The sequence below is a fragment of the Etheostoma spectabile genome, chromosome 8, assembly GCF_008692095.1.
Source record: "Etheostoma spectabile isolate EspeVRDwgs_2016 chromosome 8, UIUC_Espe_1.0, whole genome shotgun sequence".
NCBI lineage: Eukaryota > Metazoa > Chordata > Actinopteri > Perciformes > Percidae > Etheostoma > Etheostoma spectabile.
This window is the reverse complement of record NC_045740.1, coordinates 7,496,258-7,508,208: the sequence shown is the minus strand read 5'-3', so window position 1 is coordinate 7,508,208 and position 11,951 is coordinate 7,496,258. Positions and strand designations below refer to the sequence as shown.

General features: G+C 37.6%; 1 protein-coding gene across 4 annotated transcripts; it reads left to right on the top strand.

Moving 5' to 3' along the window:
- Window positions 1-760: 760 nt before the first annotated feature.
- On the top strand, window positions 761-8,467 carry sema7a (semaphorin 7A (JohnMiltonHagen blood group)). Of its 4 annotated transcripts, none has more exons than XM_032523947.1 (14): window positions 761-997; window positions 1,339-1,449; window positions 2,150-2,179; window positions 2,300-2,395; window positions 2,645-2,747; window positions 2,942-3,052; window positions 3,297-3,439; window positions 4,355-4,533; window positions 5,390-5,498; window positions 5,986-6,181; window positions 6,367-6,479; window positions 7,181-7,323; window positions 7,640-7,698; window positions 7,790-8,467. In XM_032523947.1, the coding sequence occupies exons 2-14, from the start codon at window positions 1,387-1,389 to the stop codon at window positions 8,218-8,220; spliced, it is 1,776 nt and encodes a 591-aa protein (XP_032379838.1). In that variant the 5' UTR covers window positions 761-997; window positions 1,339-1,386; the 3' UTR covers window positions 8,221-8,467. The 4 variants fall into 4 exon arrangements, with proteins under 4 accessions (XP_032379838.1, XP_032379837.1, XP_032379836.1 ...); XM_032523946.1 differs by having other exon boundaries at window positions 2,300-2,401; XM_032523945.1 differs by having other exon boundaries at window positions 763-997; window positions 1,310-1,449.
- Window positions 8,468-11,951: the final 3,484 nt, after the last annotated feature.

Here is an 11,951-nt window from a genome sequence, read left to right as displayed (position 1 = left end):
AGGTGAAGGAATATTGTGCACAATGTGAAAGGAAATACCAGTCTTTGTTTACTGGATCTACTGACTCATCTGATACAGTTCCACATTAACTCATATTTCCTTTCCCATTGTGCACAATATTCCTTCCCCATATATGGAATGTTTACGTTTTGTAAATAAATACATAAATACATGAATAAATAAATAAATATGCATCGCGAAATATATAAATGAGCCAATAAATACATAAATAATACTTAAATATATAAATAAATGTAAATATTCATATATAAATCAATCAACTGGTTAACTAAATATGTTAAAAAGTTTTACTTTGACTTATTTCATGGTACATGATAAATGTGGATTTATGAAATAAAAGTCTCTTGATATAAATAAACATAGACTTATGAAATAAAAGTACCATGAAATAAGTAAAACTAAAACCTTTTATTATATTTATATAACTAATTTATTCATTTACATATGAATATTGGGCACGTATTTAATTATTTACGTATTTATTGCCTTGGCCTACATTGATTGACACGGCACTCCATAGGTTTCCGGTATATCCGTATTTGTAATCTGTATTAGGCTACTTAGACTATTTACTATTTTAACACTTTTAAATGATGTCAAGTTTGTGTTTTTCCCGTTTTATGGCCTACATATTTGTTAAATTTAATACACATATACATGTGTAGTTGTTGTCATCTAGTCTTAACCTTTCTTGACTAATATAAAACACCCCGCCCACACTGACCCATCCATTTGGGATGATCGTTGTTCACCGTGTACAGCTCACGGCAGAATATTAAGGTAGAGTTGCATAAATACTGCAGAGGCTACCTCCCTGCTAGAGAATCATTCCGCGAACAGGAAGAAGGACATATTTACCTTGTAAAGCGTAAAATGAAGCGTTTTGTTTTCGTTTTTTGGTTTGCTGTGGATTTTCAATGTGTCCTTAATTCCCCGACTCTTGGATCCAAAAATAATCCCAGACTTCTGACCAAAGGTATCGTCATGTATGTCAATACACTACGTCAATGTTTTAAATGTGTTTATGTGAAATCAATGTCTCGGTGTAAAAGACAGTTACAGCGTTAATCCTGTCTTCAAATCCTGTTTGAATCCGCTAAAATCTCGTTCAGTGATGCACTGTATTCTGACACTCCGGGTAGATCTACAACTTTTGGTGTCACTGCACGACAGCCTACAGTATACCAATATGGTTTAAACTGACCTTCTAATCACTACGAGTCATATAGCCATATAGCCTAGAGGCTATGTCTAAAATATGATACTGTGATGCTTCTCTTTTCCTCAGATATAATCAATGATGTATTTGAATACCAGGTCTATCAGAACCACAGTGTGTTCTTCTATCATGATAACTTTGAGGAGATGTACGTTGGAGGCACGGATTTTGTGTTCAAACTTGATGTGGATGACTATCATATTATAGAGGTGGGTGTTTCTGAACTGAAGATTTTGAATTATTCTTTTCAATTTGTTTAATGGTAATTTATCACTTGCTATACATGTACTCTGCAATGCCCTTGCCTTCCCATACCCACATTTGACAGGCAGACACAGTCTGTTCATTAAAAAAAATGTTCAAAATGTTAAAGACCTACCTTTTTTTTAAGAAAGCTTTTAATCTTAAAATCTTCATAGTACTGCATTGCATAGAAACTCACCCGACACACTTTTTTTTCTTTTTTTTTCTGTTTTTCTGACGTTTCTTTTCAGATGGACTTTTCGGATTCAGCACTTTTCAGATGTTGTCTATTTTGTTAAATGTATTTCTATGAAGCTAAAAGTATTTTATTGTATTTTCATCTTTTATGCCCTCTTAAACATGTAAGATGTCCTTTTGCATCTAGAAAGGCATCCGCCAAATATTGTGATTTTTATTATTATTATTATTATTATTATTGTATGTATACTCTTCATCTAATGGTTTATTGATGGGCTTCCAGCTTGATTTCTGTGTGGTTCTTGATGTGGTAGTGGAGTTTATGATGTAACTGAGGTCCTAATTATATGTTATTGTAGCAGATGGCTGTCACAGAGCTATTGTTTGCATACCAGAGTCTAATTTGAAACTGTCCTCAAGTGAAAACTATGTTAATTTATCCACCAATTGATGTATGTCCCCCTACAGAAATTTCTTCTGAAAACCCACTGTCAAGACGTGAGTAACTAGAGAATGATTATGTGATCAGAAATGACTTGCTAAATTATTGATTTCTAAAATGAAAAACATGATAAGTTCTGTATGATGTCTCGGCAATGACAGTCTCTGTACTTGTAGGGCCAGTGTGCAAATGTCATCACTGTGATCGAGAAGTTTCAGGACAGCCTGTTTGTCTGTGGAACAAATGGACACAAACCACAGTGTTGGAAGCTTGTAAGTGTTTATATGTGTTGATGTCACCCAGTCAGACATATTGCATTTATTGTGTTTAATTTTTTTTACTGGCAACATCTTGGGCAAAGTTCATTAGCATGGAGCTTTTTGGTGTCCCGGCTGTGGTTCTGATTAAAGTTAAATTAGCACCCTGCCTGTAATTTCAGTAGGGTGTTGGATGGCTGGTGTTTTGATACTTTTCCATCACAACTGACTTACCACAAAATTCTGTTGACTTTTGTTCTCCAGTTTTCTTCAGTAAACAACCAGTCTCATGAAATAGTGGAGAGTTATGAGGGGACTGGCATCTCTCCGTTTGTGTACACACATAACTCCATATGTCTCACGATAGGTACGTTAAACATAGCTTTTTGTACAACCCTATAGAAGCCCATGTTTTTGAAGGTTTAAAAACATGACTCAGGGTTGCAGACTTCAAGTCATGTGGAAGAGAAGAGTTGGCAAACCAGTGCACTTCCACAAAAATACACTCAATTATTGAACATCTTTGCTTGTTTTCATGTGATGTCTCTCTGCTATTTTTAGAGGGGGATCTATATTCAGCAGCACCTTTGAATGCTGATGGAAGTTCATTACAATTCAGACGGAAAGCTGGCAGCAGAACTAATGTCTGGATGTATGACAACTGGGTCTCAGGTAAGTAAATGACTGAAGTCCATTTATAATGTAGGATGAACCTAATCAGCAAGATTGTTCTGAGCATGCTCAACTCCTTAACTCATTGTTCTGACCACTCCCCAGTGCACTTTAATTATCTTTTGTTTTGGTCTCACATACAGTATAAGCTTTTGTCACAGGCCAAATTGTCCCATATTGTTGCTGGCAAAGCACTGTCCTGCAATCAGTGAAGCAGGTTGGTAAAGATGTCCTCCTCTCACAGAGCCCACGTTCATCTCTGCGTCCTGGGTGAAGCGTAGGGAAGACCCTGACAACGAGAAAATCTACATCTTTTTCCGTGAAAAGAACTCTGATCACAACCGGGAGGCTGACCCCTGGATATCGAGGGTTGCCAGAGTTTGTAAGGTACGCTGGACATTGAAGTGGTCTTGGCTTCAGTTAAGCACTCAGACTGCCACAGCAAATTACCAAAAACCAATTCAGTCATATTTATGCAAGTATTGATATTCGGAACAAGATCGGAGCTGGCAATGTGATACTATTGTTTGTTTGGTTGGATGAAAGGACCAGCCTAGCTGTTGGAGGGTGCTAGCAGGGCTTTAAGCCTAAGAATATGAAATATTGATGAAGATTGTGTAATACGATCAAAAGCTCCAAAGTACCCACTAAATGGACTTTGAAGTGAAATTATTTTGTCAACTGTTGATCAACCAAACAGAAGAAAGTCTGTACTTTTTCATTCGGTTCATAATGTAGTATAAAAAATAATATATTGACATTGAATGTTCTATGTAAGTGTCGGCTGAGTCTCCTACATTAACTCTTCCTGGTTTTGCCAAAGGAGATGAAAGGCCATATGCTCGTATTGAGGGGCTTTAGGCTGTCATCATGGATAAAATGATATCCTTGTAGAAAATGTATTATTTACTTCCACTGTACAAAGAGAGATGGTAATAAAGTTGACAGCATGATATCCAGCAGTTACTGGAATATAAAGCCAGGCTTTGACAAAGGCATACACATAAGAAATGCAGTTAAGTGCAACCGTCTGAAGCTCTGTGGTCTCATTTCCACTGCATGCACCCCTGAGTCAGGCTTCCTCATCCTCTATTACCAACCTGGCATGCTGCTGTGGTGAAATACAATCTTTTCAACACCCCTGTTATTTGACATCTGCACAAAACCAAACAAAAGCTGTAAGCGGTTTTGTTCCAGGTATCATGGCCCATATACAGTAACAACCTATCAAATAACCCTTGGTTGATGAATTTCAGTTTGCAAGAAAACTTCCCGGTGTGATTTATTGGTGTCATTTTGCAGGTAGATGAAGGCGGATCAAAAAGATTCTTCCAAAACATGTGGACATCTTTCCTCAAAGCGCGGCTTGTCTGTGGGTTTCCAGAGGAGTCGCTGTATTTCAACCGACTCCAAGACATTTATGTGATGCATGCTGAGGACTGGCATGACACAAGAATCTATGCCCTGTTCACAAGCAGCTGGTAAGGCCCTTTTACTTCCTTTATTATCAGCAGCAGCCAAGCAACAACACGAGCAACACATCCTTGAAATTGAAAGCTCAGCATTTTGATCAGTTTTTTTTTTTTTTTTACCAATGGAGACAAAACTAACCCTGGGCTGTTGACTTCGACTTACTACATCTATATACAACAAACACAGAGGAGAGAGGGTTGGCCACATGCAGGTCTTGTTTAATGATACATCATTTATTATGTCTACCTTCTTATTCAAGGTTCCATTCATTAAGATTAGAGCCACACATAACATAAACGTTCATTTAATTCCTTTTAGTCTCACATAAGGAAATTCACAGATTATACTTTGTGTACGTAAAGGAGTGTTCCAGAAATTTTGTTCTGCACTTTTATAAGGTTGGGGGACTCACAAAAGAGACATATTTAAAAAAAAAGATGCTCAAAAATAGCTATCCTGACTTTTAGTCATTAAGAGGTTCATGCTGAATGGCCAAGGGAGATGCCCTTTTACAATTTGACCAAGCCCCAGTAAGCCTTTATGTCTGATCTGGAAATTAAATCCATATCTGTAAGTGTAATGGAGGGTTTGTCATTCATTCTGTCAGATACACAAAGTTTACAGAAATGTTCCGTTTTGTGAGTGCCGCACCATAATTTAGTATTTGATATGCTGACTTTAGTTAGCAATGTAAATACATTTTACTATTTTAATATGTATTTTTTTTTTAAATTATATTTATTATTGTTTGTCTGTGTTTTCTACTTATCCATTGCTGCTGCAAAAGTGTGAATTTCCCTATTGTAGGATTAACAGAGGATTTGGACTCTTGAATCTTCCAAAGTTGTCTTATTTCTTTTCTAGGAACTCAACTGCAGTGTGCATCTATTCAATTGGAATGATTGAAGAAATATTTGAGAACTCAACTTTCAAGGGCTACAACGAAGTCATTCCCAAACCAAGGCCGGGAACGGTAACCATTTGTTTTGTAGCTGTGTTGAGACTGAAAAGTTCCTTAAAGGGTTTTATTTTTATGTCCAACCATCATGAGCGTCACTCACATTTATTGTAGGATATCTTTATCACATTCCATGAGTAAGCTTGTTGGTTTAAAAACAACACAAGCATGTTACTTAAATGGGGCAAAATGTGGAAAATACCCATCAGCCTTCAGAAAATCTAGAGACACCTCAAAAATAGATTGGCAGAATTTCCTCTTGTTGTGTTGTAAACACATAGCAACAAGTCCTGTGCCTTCCATCTATGCAGTTTACAGCTTTTAGGAAATGTTTATCTGGTGTGTTTTTATACAACTTTAAATACCTTCAGTTTTGTGTACCTGAAGATGTTAGAATTGCTTAACCTGAGTGTAAACAAACATTCAGTTTATGTTTCCATTTCCTCCAGTATACAAAGTACATTTAGAATAAAAACAAACTTTGTGGCTATGTATTTTTCAGTGTGTAAAAAACAGCAGGACCCTGCCACTGGCCACTGTCAATATGGTGAAGGATTACCCAGAGATGACTGACTGGATTCACTCTGTGCATTATAGAGCTCCATTTTATATAAGCAGCAACAACTACACCAAGATAGCTGTGGACCGAGTCCAGGCAGCAGACCAGCACATGTATAACGTTCTGCTTCTGGCTACTGGTATGTTCTGGTTGGGAAAAAATACACAGTTCCTGGTCTTCCGTACTTTGTTTAGCTATTTATGCCTTGTTTCCTTGTTGATCCTGTCTTATAATCATGCATTGTCTGTAATCTCTGTGAGGAACAATGGGCTAAAAATACAGTATCTCTCCCAAAATAGCAACCCTACTGTGCTGTTTCAACAGATTCGGGAAAGATCCATAAAGTCTTAGAGGCTGGGTCGGAACCTTTCATCATCTCTGAAACACAACTCTCCAGCCGTTCAGCCATACAATCAATGAAGCTGGACTCCAAAAAGGTATTTTAAATATGACAGTTAAAATGCTATGCATTGTGCAGCGCAGTGTTGTCAGTTGTGTTTTTGTCAGCCACTGTCATTTGGTCAAAAATAATTATTTACATGAAAATTTAATTTTGTATTTTAAAGCTGCACTCCTCTTTTTTATATTAACTGGATTAATTGACAATGTGAAAAGGGTCACTGGTAGTAACAAATCCACATATAATTATTACTTGACTTTGCAGATTCCCTCAGCTTTATAGAGTTTTAGTATGTATTGTGATGTCCTGCAGCTTCACTGTTTTAGTTCAGTCTTACAGCTGTCATCACACTCATTTCCAGCTGCAACAGGTAGCTGTTTTCAGCATTAAAGCTCTAAAATAAACCACTGTATACTCCTGCCCAGCACCCAACAGCAGACTGCCAAAATTAGCGATTTAGTGGAACATTTAGCAGCAGAGAGAGACAAGAATTTCCCTCAATAGTTGGTGGAGACCAAAACCGAATTTAAAGTTAAAATAAGTATGGGGCTTACATACCTGTGCATCAGAAACATGACTCCAAGTGCTTTTGTGCATCATGTCTGCTGGGTGTGTAAATTGCAGATCATTTTCTAGTATGGTCCCCATAGGAACTTTATATGGTCGTAATGTGTTGGTGTTGTGTTTACAGCTTTTAGCACTCCACCCAAGGGTATGTTTCTGTCTCCCTTTGCTCAGAAAAGGTTAGTGGTGGGTTTTTCGGAGAAGATTTCTATCATGGATCTCCAGACGTGTCAGGAGAATAAGTCCTGTGCAGATTGTGTTCTGGCCCGGGACCCGTACTGTGCCTGGACGACGTTTGGATGTACCCCAACTGTCCCGTAAGTGGAATGTGGACCGCATTCAAACCAAGTTACTTTAGCAGACTTTTTATACTGTGCAAAGCTGTATCATATTAAAACATATTACAGCCAACAATATTGAAATGGCTGCGCTCTGCATGTTCTTCTGAAAATTTCCTTTCTGCAAATATAAGAATAAATGTTGATGCAAAGATGAGAATTTATCTAGGAAACTCAACTTTATTTATTTATTTTTTTAAATATAATGGTTCACCGGAGTAACATCAGTCACTAATTTCTCACAAAGAAATGCACTTGTTACAACATCTGTTCTGTTTTTGTTTTTTGTTTTTAGTGGGGGCATTCAGAGTATCATTGATGGGAACAGTACTGTGTGTCCTTCATCAGGAGAAGGTAACTAATGATGACACTTATTCATACACACTTGCTAAGGGCTCAAAAGCTTTTAAGTCCATTCCATTGTATCTTGTTTTTATTCTTGTAGAACAAAAACAAGTAAACCGGGCCAAACGAGAGACAAGTACACCATCACCAGTGGATTTGAGGACAGCTCACTCGGTCCCACTGGGGGTCCCTTTCTATCTGTCTTGTCCTATAGACTCTTACCACGCTGTTTACACCTGGGAGCATGGAGGCCAGAGCAGCCCTTGTCTGCAAATGCAATCTAACTGCCTGCACCTCATACCCAACATGGCACAAGAGAACTATGGCGACTACAAGTGTCTTTCCAAAGAGAAAGACTACACTAAAGTGGTGAAAATGTATCAGCTTACAGAGCAGATGATCCCAGATACAAATGAAAAAACTGACAAAAGTAATCCCTTTTTCAGAACAACTGATGCATCAGCTGTGGTGCAGCAGAAAGCATGGATCACCTTTGGACTGGCTACATTAGTATTGGGGATTTTCAGATAGGTGTATCTGCAATAACTACTATTTATACGTCACACTCCTTTCTCTTTGAAAAGCTTTTCTGTTGTTCCAGATCTCATGTTTAAAAATATAACATTCAAAATTCCCAGGCCCTTTGCCATTGCCATTGCTGTCAAGCCAGGATGCAGGCAGAATTAAAGGAAATCCACTTCAACACCAGCAGGACACTCCTGCTGAAAACCTAACACCTTATTTGTGCAAGTGGTCACACAGCTGTGTTTGGCAAAAAGAAAATCAGTGAATGACTTTACCATCTTGCATGAATTACTGTAATGTTTCAAAGAGAAGGTGTATGAAGGAATCTGAAGGAATTGTTTTTAACAATAGCTCAATCCAAACCAAAGCACACCTTTAAAATGTTATGATCATGAGTGCAAAAGCTTCAGGTACAGAGGACAGTACACAGTAAGCAGGTGTGATGGAGTACTAGTGCCTGAACATGTTGAGGCCAGCTGTTTGATCTGTGGTCTATTTGAGGTCAGAAAAAGGTAAAGTACATAAATTCCCTCTGTGCTCCATTTCATTGGACTGCTGACAGATTATTTGTTTTAGATTTTTAAGGGAAGGGTGGAGGCAGCCAGGGACCCTCCCTGGAGTTTCCTGTGGAAAAATAGCGACCTTGTTTAATTTCTACTTCAGTGTTGAAAAAAATGTACAAATGTTTGAATAACACAACATACAGTATATTTTTGCATTTACAAAGAGAAACACATTAATATTAGCTGTAGTGTGAGTGATGGAGATGGCTACATTAGTATTGGGGATTTTCAGATAGGTGTATCTGCAATAACTACTATTTATACGTCACACTCCTTTCTCTTTGAAAAGCTTTTCTGTTGTTCCAGATCTCATGAGATTAGTACCTCATTTGAGATGGTTGTTGTTCTACTGAGTGTGCTCACTTCTTACATTGAAGTTTTTTGTTACATGCTACTTTTCCAGTCAATTATTTATATTAAATTGAGATTATGTAACTTCTGTCAAAAAGTAGCCACTCTTGCCACAAGTGATAAGTATAGGATAAATGCTAAAACAGTATAACACCAGCAATGGTAGTCAAAAGTCAGCAAACAGGCTTAGGAATGTCCATTATGGAGCAATATCTGGCTAAAGTCTGCTAACATTAGCAGCCAAAAGCTACCAAAAGGTCAGATTGCACCTAAGTAAGGCTGTAGGAGCAAAATCCCGTATGTATTGAATTACGCATTGTTTTATTGCTTACGGATTTAATTTATATAGTTTAAATTTAAACAAGAAAGTCTTTAAATTGTTTAAAAAAAACAACTAAGCTAAATATATTTATTAAGTTAATAGTATTTTGACAACATTTTGTTTCATACTGGATATATTTATATGTGCAAGCAATATTTGAAGAATGTATATCTTTTCAAAAAAAGGATTTTTTGTATGGTTATTTGAAAGTGCTCCCTAATAATATACAGTAAGGGAATAAGATTGGTTTCCAGGTCCTTCAAATAAAATAACAATGGAAAAAGAAGGAGTCGGAGTCACATCTCTCTTCGTTCCACTCATGAATGGTTTCAAGAAGGTGTTTGTCCTTAGTAGGTCATGCCTTCATCAGACATGGCCCTCAGTAAACCATGTGCAGACTGATCAGAGTACAGGCAACAACTAAAGATCTTTAGCTTAATCTGTTTTATTCCTGGATCTAAAGTCTCAACCCAGCTAATGACGACAAAGTGAGTACATCTTGTTTATACGAGGAAAGAAAATGAAACACAACTACCCTATCTCCCTCCAGCCATCACTCCACACCCACTCAAGTAGAAATCCTGCATTATTGTCCAGATTTTCTTTCAGATTAAGTAGTTTAAAAGCTTTGTTTGAATTCTCCTGCTGTTTATTTTTTTGTAAGATGAACCTTTACATTGTACATCACTGCAGTCAAATATGATTTACAGATATTGAATACTTCTAGACTTTGCCACTTGACACAAAAATATTCTGGAATGTTTTGATGTTAGTAAATTAAGAAGAAAAATATGGAAGCACAGTCATCTAGGCGTGCTAGCTCTCTTGTTTGTGACCAAATCGTGCTGTTAATATGTTGGGTGTTCCTCCTCAGTTCTGGAAAAACATTTGCTTGCCACACAACAATGACTTCACGTATGATGTAATATAAAATGTGTGGACCAAGGCTCCACCAATACCACTAATTATTTTCATCCTAGGTTACAACCCAGACAATCAAGAAAGAGGCTGCTCTGTGAGACTGTTGTTTTGTTTTTCGGTGCAATCATAGCCCTATTATGAGACTACACCACAAGGATGTTGTTTAGAACTAGCTATTTGTATATCTCCTCACAGAGTTGAAGTGCCCATATTGCATAGAGCACTCACCCCCTATAAAGTCCGATTGATAAAACGGGGGATGGACACTCAGTTAAAATAAACCATGATGGTTTCTTTCTTGTGGCATCTTCAAAGGGAATGTTTAGACTATTCCTTCAGGTTTTCAGTAAGACTTTTGGGGCTCTGTAATGGACATGAATGACTAGGTACTTTGACCATGCAACAAGATATGCAGAGTCAATAACAGCGTCCTAATGCAGAGGCTCCAACTTAAGGGCCCCCGGAGTCTTTGGACACTTGGTGCTGGTAGGCGCGTTCAGTAATCCACCCATGGGTGTAGGGCTTATGACTAGAGATGATTCACCAACTTTATATGTGTCTTCATGTCAGGTCATTTAAGTCGGAGATTACCGGCATCTGCCCTGATAGCTCAGAGCCTCCTGTGGTTGCCTGACCTGTAGACTGTTGGTGGCTGAGAAAGGTTACTCACAGTTCAGGTAAACATTTTTTTCATGATATGTCTGTGGTGTCTACCTAAGTCATTGTTTAAAACCACCCTGTTTAAGTAAATACAGACCATCTCTGCTCAAGCTGAAGCCTATTTTAAAAGTGCATCTTTTAACTGTCTTAACTGCAGCTCTGAGTCTGGATGGCGCCAAACTGCAGTCTAAACTGTGAGATATAGTGACCTCCTGGTTTCTGCTGTGCTCTGATATGAGCCTTAGTAGGCCCTAGATCCCCAGCCGATTTGGACCACAGTTCACAGCGCCATGGTTTCCTGTTGTGCCTCAGGAAAAGGAAAGTCAATTGAAAGACTGCCTAAGTAAAGGAAATCATGGAACAAAAACAAACAATACAAACATTTTTTTCCTAAGCAACAAAACAACAGTAAAGGTTCATGGCTGGAACTCCAAACCAAGGATTAAAAAGAAACTGTACTACATGTTCCAATGTGCAACATAATGCAGAAACTTAATGTTATCTAAAACGTTTCTAATATTTGTATGAATATACTCTATAATTTACTAAAAGTACAAGAATGAGGCAGATTGTGTGTGTAATAACAGTCTTCTGACAACAGAGGTCACTGTTGTTTAACAAAACTGACCATCAACCTTGACATTTATTCTAGTGCAATACATTTTGTCATGGTAGTGCAAAGTTACATGATATTTAGTGATTTATTGATTTTGAGTGATGATTTTGTATTATTTTAGAGCATGTCCTGTTGGCTGTGGATGTTTGTTTGCTGAAATTGTTTTTGTTTATGTGGTGTTTTTCTTGTGTCTTTTTATTGCACTGATCAACCTTCCACATTACATTGTATTCTGTACAATGACAACAAAGGATTTCTATTCCTATATGAGGCTTCAGCAGTCAAACCAGTAAGTTTCTTCCAT